This window comes from Ursus arctos, unplaced genomic scaffold (genome assembly GCF_023065955.2).
Source record: "Ursus arctos isolate Adak ecotype North America unplaced genomic scaffold, UrsArc2.0 scaffold_27, whole genome shotgun sequence".
Taxonomy (NCBI): Eukaryota; Metazoa; Chordata; class Mammalia; order Carnivora; family Ursidae; genus Ursus; species Ursus arctos.
In genome coordinates, this window is record NW_026622952.1 from 26,046,602 (window position 1) to 26,063,208 (window position 16,607).

The window sequence follows — 16,607 nt, forward strand, 5'->3', positions numbered from 1 at the left end:
AGAGGCACATAGGAGTTAAACCACCTTTGAATACTCTCTTCAGCCGAGATCCTCCCGGTATAATAACCCTGCCTTGAAGGGGAGGGGTGGTGGGGCGCATGAGGGCAAAGCCCTGGGAACAGTGGGGCTGGGGGCGGGGGCAGGATTTGCATGGAGGAGCTTTAAAGACACCCACTTCCAGACCCTCGAATTCCATACAAACTCCTTCCTAATACCGATCTGGCGCTGAGAGTATGCGGGTAGTCTGTGATTTTCCTTCCCCCTGCAAGATGTCCTTCAAAATGCTTCGCCCACCCAGGATTTCACTGTGACGTGTTACTGTCACAAGTTAAAAATAAGAATATAAATATAAATACAAATGCATCCTGAAAGCATCCCAAGACCAAGCTAAGAAAAACTGAAGGTTCTAAGCCATTTCTTTCCCCCTTCCTTCCTTTGTAATTAGAATTTAGAAAAGAGATCGTGGTCACGAAAGTATGTATGAATATGCTTACTTGAACTGAAAAATGAAGTCAGACTTTCCTGACTGGGTGATTGGCTTGACTTCCTACCATTACGTCTAATGGTAGGAATTTCCATAAATCAAATGAGCTAAATCTGTAGTGCCAAGGTTTTATCTAAAAGATTTTTTAAAGACCCCATACATTATAAAACATACTAGAAGTTTTCACCCTTTGTAACTATTTAAAATTAAAGTGAAAATGTCATCTACAAACTTAAAACTGGTGCAGAGAAGCAGAACGCTGTTCAGGATTATTTAAGGATGTGAGTTAAACACTGTTGGAAGAGCACAGAATTCAGGTCAGGAAAAGGCAGCTTAAAAGGCACCCGTCGCAGACTCAGGATCTGCTCCGGCCCGTCTCTGGCCGTGAGCAGCCAGAGGACCCCGGCCAGCAGAATCCACACGGGCCCCTCGGCCGTCCTCCTGCTATATCTTGTTATATGTGCACGAGCTTCCCCAGGTTTACCCAGCATCTGCATCAGCCCTGCTCGGGCCTGGGCCATCGGCACGGGGCCTCCCAGCCTGAGTCCATGCCTCTCCTCCCTGCCCACGCTGGACGGCCATCCAGAGTCAGGTGTCCTCGGGATCACAGCCTCAGCCTGCCACCAGCCAGCTTGCCCATGGGGAACTTTGGGTTCTGCTCCCCAGGCACCAGGCCTCCCAGACGACCCCACATCTTAACAGAGGACCCTCGGACACTCAACAGCTCTAGAGACCCAGAGAACCCTGGACAGCTGACCATGCTGTCCAGCACGACGGGGCTCACTCCGTGTCACTGTGAGGCTAACCCGGACTGTAGGTCGGGTCCACAAGCACTGGACACAAATAATTATAATCCCCGGAAGCACAGGGCTCCCCAGCTATGAACAGACTTTTCTTTCTGCCATCTCCGATTTGTAAGAGAGCAAGAGATTTTGACTATGCCGGTTGAATCTTATTTCACACACAGAAAATATATTTTTTTTTTCTTTTACCATCCTGACTATGTAGTGTTGGAAGGAAAGGGAGGGTCTCCCATCGGTGTGTCTCGCATTAACCTCATGGTCTTCTTTGCTAATAGGCTACTCCCTGCTTGCCAAGCTACTGAAATGTAGCTAGAACCCAACTTTAAAAGTACAAGGGGGAGCTCGAGAAGCCACAGGTCCTGGACCAGCAATTTAGGTGCTGGACAGAGTACGAACTCTGGAGAGTTTGTTTAACGTCTAAGGGAATGTTGCTTCTGTGAACACTCCTCACCCCAGCCTCCCACGAACACATACCCGTTTTCTAAGCAAGCAAGGCTTTTCTACGTTAGTGTCAATCTTTCAGTGCCATATACCAAAGCAGGCGAGCCTCCGTCGTGTAGACATTACCTTCTTCGTCCAAGGTGAAACTGGAGGACACTCCGTCTGTGTCACTCACAGACACCGAGTAAGTTCCCAAATCCCCTTTATCCGGGTTTTTAAAGTACAGCTTCGAGCTGAAAGAGAACCATGGGACACGTTACTGTTTGTGTCTGTCTGCATCCCCAGTGTTCCCAGGGGCCGGCCCCCGAGGGGACTTACTGGTCTCCCACCGTCTCGATCCTGAACTTCTGGTCATCCGCAACCTCCTCGTAGGCTTTGCACCACGTGAACTGGGAGGCGTCTGTCATTTCCTGGCAGTCAAAGCTCAGGTAGATATTGCCTTCCTCGTCCACGCCAGCGCTGATCTCCTTCGTGCCTGCAGAGCAAGGGGACAGCGCGGCGTCTCAGGAAAGCCGTGTCCTCCATATGCGGATTCTGTGTTTGGAGGTGGCGGCCTGGTTTACACCAAATCATCTGCTTCCCCTGCATGGTCACCTAGGACACCGAGTCGGACCCACGGGAGGGCAAATGGCTCCAGGAGCAGGTGGAGGGCAGAATGGACAGGGTTTTAGGTTGTCACCTCTCTGTCCGTTCCCTTCTCTGCATCCAGTCCTGCCGTGGAGAATGTGTCGGCCATAAAGACCCTCCTTCTCCCTGAGATCTGACCCCTGGCCACTGCGAGGGCCCCGGGCACCCCCTGATATCACCATACGCGGGCTCCTCCCTCCGTCCTTCTTCCATGGGGGGCGGGAAGGGGACCTGCTTGCTCCTTCTGACCAGGTGGACACCCGGCCCCACACAGGCCTGTCAGTATCTGCCCCTGAGGAAGTAGGGAGGGGGGACATGGGGGGGACGCATGGGCCTGGGCAGGTACAGACACTGTCAGTTACTGCAAAGACAGAGAAGCACAGAGCGCCAGGTGGCAGAAGACATGAAGCCAGTCCCCAGAAAGAGGAGCGACGCAGGGAGACGACACGGTCTCCCGGTTCGCAGATGCAACACTCCTTTCCCACGTTCCCTGTGAGCTGACCTCGCCCTCAGAAGCACTTCCCGCTGACACCCCCTCCGTGGGCCTTTGCCACTTGCCACCAAGAGTGTTACCAATGGCTTTCTGACTCCCCGTCAAAATTCAGCAGTAACATGAAAGACCATCATCATGCCCACATGCAGCTTTACTGCTCCAAATACAGATCCCCACCGACTGTGCACCATGGCCTCGGGGACTCCAATCCAATGCAGGGGTGCTGGGGCCATGCAGGGCTGGAGGGATGGCCTGTTCTGTCTGCTGCTCAACACCATCAACAACACGGCAGGACTTGCCTTCCCTGCATTCACACACACACACACACACAGAACACACACGCCCTCCCTCTGCACCCTGGCTCCTTGCAGCCTCCCGCCGTCCTGGGCAGCCAAGCAGTCACCTCTCACCTGGTCGGGCCTCCACGAGCACCGGCTCAGACGTGTCCGATGGCCTTCCCACCCCGCTGGCATTCACGGCCCGGACCCTGAACACGTAGGTCTTGCCCTGGTGCAGGTCACAGACCTTAGAAAGACAGAGAAAATGTCACATGGGAATCGATAAATGAAAAGGACTTTTTATTTTTCCACATTTTACTATGAGCATGTTTTTTTTCCCCCAGCTGTAAGATCTATGCACAGTGAGCTGGAAAAGCAGGAGGCAAGACAGACTCACAATCATTCACAATCTGACTTTGCAAGAAGAAACAGACTCTCTTCAATTTTGAGATCTGCCTTTTCTCTTTGCATATTTCAAAGCAGAATTAAAATCATATATCCAATTTGCAACCTGGTGTTCATAGTTGTTCATAGTCAACATAATTCTATGGGATGAAATATTATTTTAAATGTGATTTGTAACTGTGCAAGATTTCCCATCATTTGGACGCTTTGAAATTAAACCGTCTCTCCTTACACGTATAGCTTACATGTACTGTAATTTGCGCTGATATGTAAAATACCCATCAGCTGATTTCTCATCACTGATATTTGGCTAGATCTTTAGAAGCTGATTAGTTCATTCAGAAGTTCATATCAGAAGCCGATCTGTTTTTGTATTGTTGGGATTGTTGCCCAGAGGCTGAAGCCGTGTGCACAACGCAGGTGTGACCTTCAGTCAGCCTCTGCTGTCCACACCACACCACAGAGCCCATGACCAAGCAGGGAAAGCCACTGGGTGAGGGCAGCTGGGGCAAGGGGCCAGGGCAGGTGGTCTACCCATCCAAGGACGTGAGTCACAACCAACCCCAATGATGGGTAAACTGTAAGTGCTACAAACAAAAATATCTGGAGGACAGAAGAGAGAAATGTGCACATTGCCATCCCATCAGACATATTACAGCTGCGTGTATATGTGTGTCTATACACGTGACTTCTACGAGCAATTATGAATGAAACAAGTTAAACGCAGGCCCAACCGCAGACGCACAGTGGCCATCACCCCCATGGAGACCGTTCACAGCGGCATAGGACTGTTTGAGCTGCTTGGGCGGTTGGCCTGGTGGCTTCAAGCCTGTCTGCAGTAGGGATCAGAGACCCCATCCCGGGAAGGCAGGGAACACGGGAAGGATCATTGTCACCTTTAAATAACGGTTGGCAGTTGCTGCCTCGTTCACAGTACTCCATTCTCCGGAATCCTCTTCCTTATAGTCCACAAAATACCCCGTAATGGGGCTGCTGCCAGAGTACATGGGGGCTTTCCACAGCATGACCAGGGACGTGTCTCTGACCTCACAGAACGTCAGATCATAGGCAGGACCTGAAAAGTCAAACATAGTCTGTGCCGTGTGTGCATGCACCAGAACGGGGTGCCTGCGGCCGCGGGAACACACGACTTCATCGGCACCACAGACGTCATGACTCTGCGTATTAAATCAGCCTTTCTCCACACTTGTCCCAGAGGAGTGTACTGAACGTGGAGCGGGGAGAGGGGACAGTGTGGCCACCTGTTCCTGCAGCTCGACCATGCGGCGTCTGCAGACTGCGGGCACCCTGAGGTCATTCGTGAGTCCACATCCGCACTCACGACTGGCAGATGCATCTCCCAGAGAGAACAGGTGCACAGAGCAGGGATACGCGTGTCACCTGCCCCCATGCGGGAAGCCTGTCTGCTGCAGATGCCCACCTCCCAGCTGCCTGACACACCTGCTCCTCGAGCCTCGAGCACATCACCTGCTCAGACCCCCAGAGCACTTCCACGGGAGCGGCACTGACTCTTTGGGTCCAGGGGCCTCGGGCGGCAAAGGGAAAAGGTACAGGGGCTGCATCTGAACTCAATCATGCCACATCCTTAGAGGGTTGCCAAGCCCTTTTGGGTGAAGCCCCAAAAAGGCTCTGGAAATTGGGATAACTTTCCTTCCACAGGCTTTTCTAAGGGGCAAATATTAGTTTCATTAAAACAAGGACCACTCAAGAAAAGAAAAGGAGGAAAACTACACTAATAATCTGGGCACAAAATGGCTTCAACTTTAGGTCTGTTGTTTGGGCGTTGATTTGTTTTGCTCAAAACAGGAGCATTTTACCCACTCCATTTAGGTTCCTGACCGACTGAATGCAAATAAATGAAGGCCCAGGATTTGAGAATGTATGAAAACAGCTTTAAAACATAAAGTCCTAATATATGTGGATTGGCAACAATCTCACATTTTCAAGCTAGAGGCGCCCAGGTCCCCACAGGGTCTGGGAGGAGAACCGGACCTCACACACTAGGAACCCCAGTGTCACACACCCTGTGTCATCATGCGGCCAGCACTGGCCGCTCCTGCCCGGGGCTGCCTTCCCTCTCCCTCATGCGACCCCGCCAATCACCGCTCGCTCGTCACCTGCTCAGCCCCCATCCACGACCCCACCGCTGGGAACTGGGGCCGCCTCATTCCCAGCTACGCCCCACACCTGGCACAGGGTGGTGACACCTTAGCACATGCAGATGAAACGCCTGCTAGTTCTGGGGGTTAGTGACTGAGGCCCTGCTGACACCAAGCTCACGCCACAGAGGGCCACTCTGCAGTCCAGGAGGGGCCTCTTACCAGGCTCAGGCATGGTCCAGGCCTCACACTTGAAGAGCTCGCTGGGGTCCGACGGCTGCCCGATCCCGGCCAGGTTGACGGCGGCGATTTTGAACTCATAGAGTGAGCCTTCTGTCAAGCCCTCCACCTGCGCAGGTCACATTTAAATTAACACAGGAAATAAAAGCCGCATCACAGTCTGTCCATTGGAGGAAAGAGGGGATTCACAACTGACTCCCAGAATGAACCATGAGGGTGGGGGCTGTGCCAGTAAACTGGGCGGTGCGGTCAGGAGGGGCTGTGAATGCAGCTGCCGTGCTGTGGTCGCTCCAGGGAAATTCTCATTCCTCTGTCACTCTTCCTAGGGGGAGGCGTGACAACCCCCCTCAGCAGATAGTGCCTCGGAGGCTCGTGGAGATGAAGGCCGCAGAGGGCGAGTGGAATCACGGAGTGGGGCCTGCCCTCAAGCCCATATCCCTTCTGCGGACGCCAGCAGCTTGGTTGCCTCTGGCTGGAGACCCAAAGTCTCCCTGCCCGACAGCACCTAGCTACGTGACGCCCGACAACCTGTCACCATCCCCAGTACACGGGCTGCAGGCCCTCGGGTCGTGACCTCAGCCACATGAGGCTCTATGCCCCAAAGATAAAGGGAAGACCTTGACCAGAGCCCTGAGCCCTGCCCTACCATGTCTAGAAAATATCTGCTCCTGGACAAACACAGAGCCTCCAGAGCAAGTGTGTTTAAAGTCAACAGTGTGATTCCCTGCAAGACGGAGTTCACCTCCCAGCAGTAGCCGGAACTCTAAAACAGGAGTCAGGGCCCTCGTCCAGAGCAGCTCCGCACAGTGTTGGGGGCTGACCACGTACAGACAGCAGTAATGTCACACACATGCACGCACACACATACACACGCCCATGTGCACGCTTGAATTCTGGCAACATGTACCAGAATATGGACAGATAAAGCGGGTGATCAATGTATGTGTTATACAAATCTACGTTATACAGCAGAACCGTCTACGAGACACGGACTATGCCCCTAAGAGTCTCCCCACAAACAAAAACCCAACCCCCATCATACAACTGAGTGTCCCACAGGAAACAGGTGTGTCATGCTATTGTGGTGACATGAGCTGCTGGGACCCACTGCTGACACCAGCCCAGGCACTACGTGTGTGCACGCACACACACACACGCATGTGCACCCTCACATGCAGGCACACACTCCCGCATGCACACACACATACTTACACGCTCCCATGTGCACACAAGTGTGCATAGTCCCGCACATGTGCGTGCACATACATGCACACATACATGTGAGCACACTCCCGCACACGTATGTGCGTGCACATGCATGCCTGTGACCTACACTGCACAAACAAGCAGCAGAAGGCTCAGGGAGGCAGGAGAGAAAGCCCGTGGCTGTGGAGGGTTTGCGTCTGGATTTGATTCCAGATCCTCCTTACTTCAAATCAATATTCCTTCTCCTCTCTCTGCCTGGGCAGAACGCGTGTTTGGGCAAGTGACTTGCTCAGAGGCTGGACACACAAGCCTTGCTGAGCAGAACTGCGATAAACAAGCCGCAGGCAAGGGCGCTCAGACCGAACACCTGCTGAGTGCCGACACACCAGCCCCGCAGAACCACGTGGTGACTGGCTGGGGGCCTGGGGCTGCTCCCAGCAGGGACACTAACCCCCACACCACCTGCTTCCTTGCCTCTCCGCCTCCTCTCGCGTCTCAGAAGAAAATGCTTCCTCAGATCCAATTCGAGAGCTTCTCCCACGAGGTTGTGAAGTTTTCTGAATCCACTTTTGTTTCTGTGTCACATTATCCAATGCCCTTGAACTCTGAGTCACTGAATGAAGGACACTGCCCAGAATGGGAAACCACCCAGCAAAAACAAATGGACCCATAAGAACCAACCGTTAAGATCCTCTCTTTGATGGGCGAAGAGTTGACCTCGTGCCAGTTCTTATGGTGAGCCTCGCGCTTGTCTATGTAATAGCCAAGGATGGGTGCTCCCCCGCTGAATTTGGGCACCTTCCAGCCAAGGGTCATGGAGTGGCCATTGCAGTTCAGAAGTGTGACCCCATAAGGATGCGAAGGGACAGCTGCAAGGACACACAGCAGGAAGGTCACCCCGGTCTCCACCGAGGATGCCTGTCCTCCCCAGGGCCACTCCTGCCCAAAGGGGCCCCACACCTGAACCACCCTTCCATGTTTTCATCTTTTCCTTTAAAGACAGTAACTCTGTCATATCTATTTACTGCTATTCCTAAACACATCCTCCAATAAATAACACATACACACATACATCTTCCAATATTTCACTAACACGGGGGCGATAAATTATTTAAATCTGGCCTGGGTGGTTGAAATAAGAGATTTGTACCCTTCCTATAAGGAAAACCTCAAGGAGGAGCTTTCTCATTACTTTCATGAAAAATAACAACCATGCCCCCATGACCAGAGATGCTGCACATTACTGACCCAGCCAGTCTTAGTTTCCCACATCAAATCAATTCAAGTGAGTACAAATTCACATGAATTCATTTGGAAATGGATGGTCTTCTCCAAGGGCTCGTTGAGGGAGGGTGTGCCTCTTCTCCCCCAGGCCCAGCTCCGGGTGACCTGTGTCCCGTCCTCCTGTTACGTGAGAAATAGGTGACTGGGGGATGACCTATTCTCATCACAGAATACAACTGTAGATGATTGCTTTGTATTAAGTAGGAATGGTAATGTTTGGAAGTCCCTCCTGGGAAAAACGGACAGGTTAGAATAATGACCTTCAAACAAAAGAAGAACGATTTTTTGTTATATTGCCCACCTAAGTAGTATCGGATTGGACACTTCTTGGATTTTCCATAACATGACTTTTATGTGTTGTTAGGAGAGAAGGTTGAACTTCTGAAAATGCATTTAAAATTTAACTGGAGACAAAAGTAATTAAAGAACAACACATTTCTATCAGAAATGAAAGGATATCGGTACAATTCAAAATGAGTAGCATGTGACATTCATGCCCCCAAATGTCCCAGGGCATGTGTTTGCGTGTGGCCCATATTGTATGAAAATCACCGGGGTGACAATCACAACACCCACATTCCCAGGGCCCACCTCTGAAGTTGGGTCCCAAACTGTTTGGTTTGATCAAAATCATTTTTAACAATGACCACGAAGTTCACATCAACGTTTCGGATTCTCTGAGGTGACTGAAGCCCCTTGAGCTGAGACTAGCTGGAAAGGCCGTTTTTCTAGGTCAGCATCAAATCTGACAGAGACGTTCATCCCCACAGCACGCACGTCGATGTGGGTGCGCACACACACAGGGACGTGTGACCTGCAGTGAAACCACGCGTCCCCAGTGTGCACTCTGCCGGTGTGTCACCACTCCTCCCTCACCCCCGTGTTTCTGAGACACGTGGCCGGCGGACGAGACGCCTCCCAGGACAACGTGTTCTCGGCACCCTGAATGTTTATTACCACAGAGCGTCCGACGTGCCGCAGAGCCGGACCGGGAGCAGCGTGGCCCACGGCTTACTCACTGAGGGCGGCCTGGACTTTGATGACGTCGGACTCCTGCGAGTTCTCGCTTGTGCCCACAGCGTTGACGGCCTTCACCCGGAACACGTACTGCTCGCCAGTCGTCAGGCCGTGCACCACAAACCTGAGCAAAACACCAGTCAGGGGTGTGACCACGTGCCTCAGCCTTTCCCCGCCCTCCTCCAGTAGAAGTAATAATCATGAGAACGCTCCAAAATTTTTTGTCACTGGGACTAGAAGGAACTTCACTTTTTTGAGTTCTTTATATATGCATACTATGTACCCACTTTCCGTTTCAACGTGAGTTAACGGACACAAATCAACAGCAGGGTCAGGAAGGAAGGCCGTGATGCCTGGTTACAACGGGGGCGGGAGCAGCACAGGTCGGGGACGCAGAAAGCAAATGCCCGCGGATCCTCAGTACAGGTCACTGGCTCTGTGAGATGGCTGTCCCAGCTGTAAAATGGGACCATAGTCCCTACCTCCCAGCATCACTGCAAGCATCAAGTGGGAACCCGTGTGGGAGGACCTCCGCACAGGCCAGCGCCCTGTCTGCGTGAGCACGTCCCGCTCACCTCTAAGAGCCCGCAACCATTTAGTGATCATTTACACAACTCTGGCTCAAGGATGCCATTTTAAGTTTTTTGTCTTGAGATCTCTTTCTGCATTTGTTGCCCGTGGACTTGAAACAACATCTAACCAATACTCTTCTCAGTGATATCTTTCCTTCCTGGCCACGGCTTTTCCCAAGTTCTTTTTCTTAAAAAGTAGATTGAAAAGGGAAAGGTGGCTGAGCCATCCACGATAACCCATCCGCAGTGGAGAGTCTGACTGCTGCCTCTGTTTACCCGAGGAACATACCCTGGAGAGCACCTAATAAAGTCAGACACTCTGCACACTCGGCAGGAAGGGGGGCGGGAACCAATGCCGGGGGCAAAGATGCTCTTCCCCATCCAGGATGAGCCGATGCCCCCCCCCGCCACAAGAGAGGAGATGGCCCCCCACTTTGTTTCAATTGGTGGCTAGAGCAGAGGACTGTCAGTTATGTGAACAAAGCCATTTTAAAAGTTTGAAAAATCAATACAGAAAAGTAAAACGCCTCTCGAGTTGCAGCTGCTGTTTTAACTTTCCTGTTGGAAGGTAAGCCTTAGCTGCTAATGACGCCAGAAGGGCCAAGGTTCTAGAGTTCTCTCATCAACACGCTAGTCGTTTCAGCCCCGTGCCCAGAACCAGCTTGTCAGCTTTCGAGTCCTGGCCCCTGAGAGCAGGGAAAAAAACAGACACTCGTGTAGGAGCCTCGTAGGTGTGTGGCTCCTAGTTGGCTGTGCGTTCTTCCCATGCAGTGAGTCTGGGGCCCCCGCACCTGTTGTAGCCAATGGGCTTGTGATTGCATGGCTCCCACACATTGGACCCCGCCACACAGCAGTCCACGTAGTAGCCGAGCAAGTCCTCCTCGTGTTTCGGCCTGTCCCACTGCACCACGACTGATGTCTTCGTGTTCCGCGAAGCCAGTACCCGGCCGGGGGCAGAGGGGACAGCTGTGCAGAGGAGATAGAGCAAGGAAACATTAACGGTGTCTGAGTTCTGGAAGCTGCACCAGAGACCCTCAAGTCCGTTGTCCACAGGGAATGGCTCCCTAAATCTGGACAAGGAGGGAGGAGCAGGGGAAGTGGGTGGGGGGGGGAACGCTGACTCCTGGGGAGGCCAGGAGGTGCTGGACCCTCCTCTGTGTCTTCTCAAGTTCTACCTGATTCACAAATTATAATCATGCAGTCTCCTGTACCTGTCCCCCAGAACCACTAATAAGCATCTTCTCGTGACACACACGCTTCAGCTCACAGGGTAGTAACAAATTAAGGAGGGCACATATAACATGGAGCGCTGGGTGTTATACGCAAACAACGAATCATGGAACATGGAACACTACATCAAATACTAATGATGTACTGTATGGTGCCTAACATATCATAATAAAAAATTAAAAAAAAAAAAGAAGACACAATTCTATAAAGATTGGCTGGAACCTGTAAAGGGATTCAAAATCCAATCATGATTTGACCCTGGATTTTCTCTACAGGGCGATTCAGAATTTCTGTAATTCCTGTACGCCTAAATCTTCAGAGCAGGGAACTTCGGGCCACATGGGCCAGAAACTCCAGTGTGTTCAAGATTTTTCAAAAAGCAACTAATGCCTAAAAATATTTCTAATCCATTTATTAGTCTCATAAAAATAAGATGGAACTTTTTGGAGAAATGCTGAGTACCAACCAAAACACAGCAGAGAGATCTCCATGTCTTGTCAACTGAGATTTTAAGGCAGCTTGAATTTTGACTCATATACAATATTAGTTGTCTTTCTCAGCACAATGGAAGAGCATCTGACGTCCCTCACTTGGGGCCCATCCCAAACCATGGTCACTCACCAACACGGCTGTACTCACCGATCATGTCCTGAGCCTGGATGGGGGCGGTGATCTCCGACGGGTCACTCAGGCCATGCTTATTGGCTGACAAAACCCGGAAAACATATTGCTTCCCATCAGCAAGGTCAAAGACGGCATACCGAGGGGACCGCACGGCCGTCTGAGCGTTGACCCGCTGCCAGGTCCCGCTCCCAACCACGGACTGCAAAGAGACCCAGGATTTACATGAGGAAGCCAAGAATTCCCCAACAGCGTGGTGAAGGAAACACTCTGCTCTAGCTAGCCAAACTAATCTTCAGGGATGTCCAGGCAGTGAAGCATATCCTGGGCCATCGATAAATCGGTTCTGAATTTTATGAAAAAGGAAGCCAGTTTGGAAAAGTAGGTAAGAAATTATCCAAAGTTGGAAATGCTTACCAGTAAAAAAATTCTATGTGAAGGCAAATAAACTGTAAAAAAAACTTAGGGGAATTAATACATAGGTTATAGTTTCAGCAAAGTAGAATGAACTACAAAGGATTAAAGATAATTTAGGATATTCATAAAGTTCCATCATAACTCAGCTGGTCACATTTCAATTTAAAATTTTCACTATTTTAGGGGCGCCTGGGTGGCTGAGTCAGTTAAGCAACTGATTTTTGATTTTGGCTGAGGTCATGATCTCAGGGTCATGAGATTGAGCCCCACGTCAGGCTCTGTGCTCAGTGTAGAGTCTGCTTGAGACTCTCCTCTCCCTCTCCCTCTGCTCTTCCCCCTGCACTCCTCCCTCTAAAATAAATAAATAAATGTTTTAAAATAATAATAAATAAATAGAATAAAACTTTCACTATTTTGCCGCTAGTATCGTAGTAATAAGATAACAGCAGTCTAAATAACCAGCAATAGCATGAGACACATCACGATACATTCACACGTTTGAAACGTAGTCATGGGCTATCTTCTAAAGATCTTCCATCAGATGAGAGCAATTACACCATCTTGCTAAACGTGACACAGGATGCAAATTGTACCTGTGACGTATCATAGCCCCCACCACCACTCTCCGCTGCTGGCAACAGCTGGCCAAGCCAAAGGAAGCCCCGGTGATGTGGCCTTCTGTTCAGAAATGTGTCTGCTAGGACTCGGTGGCAATTGCCTCCGGAGAGGACCCCAGGGGACACTCTTCCGCCTGGGACAGCCCACGTCTGTGTTGACCACTGGCTCTCTCGTGATGCAAAGACCGTACACTGTCACTCAGAATTCAAGAGCGAGCGTCTACCCTGCGTTGTTCCAGGGACAGCCACCATGTAACACAAGCGGAAGGTCAGAGGGTGGGTGTGCGTCCTGGAGCCGTGTCCCAGAGCCTGACAGAGCTCGTTCCGTTCCCATGTCTGCTCTGAGTCACCTGGCTGAACTGCACAGCGTTACTGTACCGTCTGCTACTGTCACCTGCCATCTTCCCTACGCGTACGCCGTGCCCAGCGCGCTGCCTACCACACTACAGTACCAATGTGGTGTCACAGAGCCAGTCACGGGATTGGAAGGACTCTAAAGGTTTCTCCCACCCTATCCCACAGCCCAGCAGCTGGTCAGCAAGCCGAGGAAGGGGTCCCGAGCTGCATCTAGTGCAACAGAACAGACTAAAGCAGAAGAGAGTCCTAGCGTGGAGTAAGGACGTCACTGCCTGAGACCTTGCTACTTATATGCATGTGCGTGTGTGTGCGTGTGTGTGTTCGCGTGTGTGTGTAGGGCTGCACTACACAAGCTTCTTCTTCCCATGTGTCCAGAGCTAGTCTTCAAACCAAGGAGTCTATCACCGCTTTATCTGAAGAGTGAATTCCTGTACAAGACCGCCACCAAGTGGCCACATGGCTTATTACAAACTCCGAGCAGCCGCAAACTGCCCTCCTGCCCAGCTCTCTTGCAGTCCTCAAAACCTGCGCGCTAGAATGTGTCAGCAGGAAGAAAACTTAGAGACCCCCCATTCTGGTGGGGGCACTGGAGCCTGGAGACATGAAGTAACCGATTTGCTCATATGAAGGCAGCAAAGCCCAGACCAGGACAATGTCCCCCGATGCCCACGTACATGGCAGGGGCTCACCATGCAAGCACAGCTCAGCCAGTGCCCTCAGCTCCACAGTAACAGTGGTCAAGCCTGTGATGACTGACCCAATGGTTGCTCAACTCTAAAACACACAGAGTAGCACAATGTGAAATCCTACAGAGAGCTGCTGTTTCAGGAAACACGACCGCAGGGTACCTTCTCGATGAAATACATCAGCGGCTCCTTGCCACGGGGAGCAGGTGGGTCCCAGCTGAGGACAACATATGTTCTGCTGATTTCCGAAGCATGCACGTTGGTGGGAGGCCCTGGAATCTGAACGTCGCCTGCAGGAGTGATAAAGTCGGTTAGCGCTGGACGAACCCCAGGTCACCCCATTCGCTGGAGCCCATCTTCAGAGCACCGTCCCTTGGGTACATTACCAGGCACTAAAGAACTGCCATAGTAGGGTTGTCCTTTGCTTCATTTCTATTTTGGGACAGCAAGCCAACCATTTTTCCCAGCCAAGTATAATGCACTGGTTAAGATCACCTAATTATTTTTGTTTCTAATATAAGCCAGTTCATTTAAAAAGAAGAAGAGTCTAATCCAAATATCTTGCAGAGTTTCAGCTGGAAGGGAAGGCGGGAAGATTTACCCAGAAAAATAGGGCATTTAACCAGGCTTGGAGTTCTGGCTGTGCTGGGAATCTGTGCAGAGAAGGTAGGAGCGGTCCATGTTCTGCCAAACAGAGCCTTGTGGCATGTGATTATCCTTCCTCTAATGGCCCTCTCCGGTTACGCTCCTCATGCGCCATGCCCTCACAGCACTGAAACCGTGTATCAACTTCCAGAGTGCATGGGTTCTCCCTCCCTAGGTGGATCTGTGCCACGTTCCCAAGCACCGTAATCTATACCTATATGTTTGCAATTCTGGAGTGACATCCGTCAGCTTTTTGCAGATAACTAGGATGGAATATTTGCAATCAGAGATGTCTGCTGTATCTGCCTTGTGACGCACACCTTGTTTAAATAGGACTTAAGGTGTCAGGGGTGTTATGTTTGGATAGGAGAGCTTTTGCTACAAGGTGGAGGTTTTCCAGACCCACAGTCCCTGTTGTTGCGATACAAAATATTATGAGCTTCCAATTAGATTAGCACATAATTAAAATGGTTTGAACGTCCCCAGGACATCTCTGAGCCCTCCTTGATATCCAAGTGCTCCCTCAGGACTGTGCCGTGGGCACGCATTGGACAAGCCCGCGGAGACAGCACAAACAGGCCTGGTTTCATTTCACAGGAGTCCTGTTACGGAGCGTATCCCGTTTTACAGGCCCCGCGGGCACGGACACACGGCGTGGCCTTATCTAGGAGCATTCTGGCAAGTGGGTCAGGTTTCAAACAAGGAGTCAGGGTGTCTCCAGGGAAATGCCAGTGAGGGCTGGGTGGAACGGGGCCTCAGGACACCCAACAGGCCTGCTCTGGACCGAAGTGCTGTGTCCACACCTACAGAGATGCGGACACGGGCCCTGAAGAGAGAAGATGCAGGAATTTGTCCTCGGGTGACGCATGCCGAGCCCCCATGGCTGAGTCCGATTTCCTTCAGAGGTGCTGGAGGATGCAGGGAGCCAACCCAGGGACCAGAGGGAGGCTAGGCAGGCAGTAAAGGTGGCGAGGAGAGGCAAAGCACCTGCACACAGAGCTACCTTCCAGACCTGAGCAACTCGCTGCTTCCAGACTCAGCACACAGCTTCCAGGCCCAGAGACAAGGGAATAAGAAGCATTTCATCTGCTGCTGGGGAAGGAGGAAGAGTCCGGTTTTTATCAGCAAGGAACCTCTGATTGGGGTCAGAAGGTTCAATCCTGGAGTCTTTCGGGACCACTCTGGGCCACACAGTAGCAGGAACACCAGAGATGCACAGATGACCCCAACCATGGGCAGAAGAGGAGAGGGTTCAAAGGGCCCCAGGGGGCAAGGAGAGGCCAGGGAAATGAGCTGATCTCTGTTGTGGACCCTCCTAACTGCTGAGAGGAGAGCACGGACAGAGAAGCAAATGAAAGCAAACCAAGCGGTGCCTGGGTGTCAGAGTTGTTTGAGCGTCCGACTGTTGGTTTCGGCTCAAGTCATGATCTCAGGGTCATGAGATCAAGCCCCGTGTTGGGCTCCGCACTCAGCGTGGAGTCTGCTTGAGATTCTCTCTCCCTCTGTCCCTCCCCCTCAAATAAATAAATCTTTAAAAGGAAGGAAGGGAGGGAGGGAGGGAGGGAGGGAGGAAGGAAGGAAGGAAGGAAGGAAGGAAGGGAGGGAGGGAGGGAGGGAGGGAGGGAGGGAACGAACAAGGAAACCAAGATGAAAGGAAACTCCAAATGCATCACCCAGGGTATTATTCCCCACGGACCAGGTGCCCTGAGTAATGGGTGCTGCCAGAGCCTCTGCTTCGGTCACATAATGCATCTCACAAGTCACATCCACATGGGGTGAAGATGGAGCTCAGAAAGCCGCATGCTCTCCTGGGATCCCTGGGCTGTGGGGTGGCAGGACAGGGGCCCAGGCCTCTGTCCCCCAATTGCAAATCCTGCCTTTAGTTCTACGCACCTATGGAGACCACAACCTCTAGAGGCTGCCAGGCAAGCAGTATTAGGAATTTTCAGACTCCCCAAGATGACAGAGCTCGAGAGAACACACACGTGTAAATGAGCACCACACCGGTCAGAGCGCACGATTCCTTCAACGCGGCGGCTGCAAGCCACCGTGCCCTGAGCGCCA

General features: G+C 51.6%; 1 protein-coding gene across 1 annotated transcript in view; it reads right to left on the reverse strand.

The window, feature by feature from the left end:
• Window positions 1-16,607, reverse strand: part of MYOM2 (myomesin 2) — an 81,987-nt gene that overhangs the window by 32,193 nt on the left and 33,187 nt on the right. The window contains exons 14-23 of the mRNA XM_026508500.3: window positions 14,061-14,188; window positions 11,840-12,023; window positions 10,762-10,936; window positions 9,401-9,522; window positions 7,779-7,966; window positions 5,874-6,000; window positions 4,428-4,606; window positions 3,259-3,373; window positions 2,047-2,203; window positions 1,855-1,961 (exon numbers count right to left, since the gene is read on the reverse strand). Coding sequence (XP_026364285.2) covers window positions 1,855-1,961; window positions 2,047-2,203; window positions 3,259-3,373; window positions 4,428-4,606; window positions 5,874-6,000; window positions 7,779-7,966; window positions 9,401-9,522; window positions 10,762-10,936; window positions 11,840-12,023; window positions 14,061-14,188 — 1,482 coding nt within the window. The remainder of the gene's footprint in view (window positions 1-1,854; window positions 1,962-2,046; window positions 2,204-3,258; window positions 3,374-4,427; window positions 4,607-5,873; window positions 6,001-7,778; window positions 7,967-9,400; window positions 9,523-10,761; window positions 10,937-11,839; window positions 12,024-14,060; window positions 14,189-16,607) is intronic.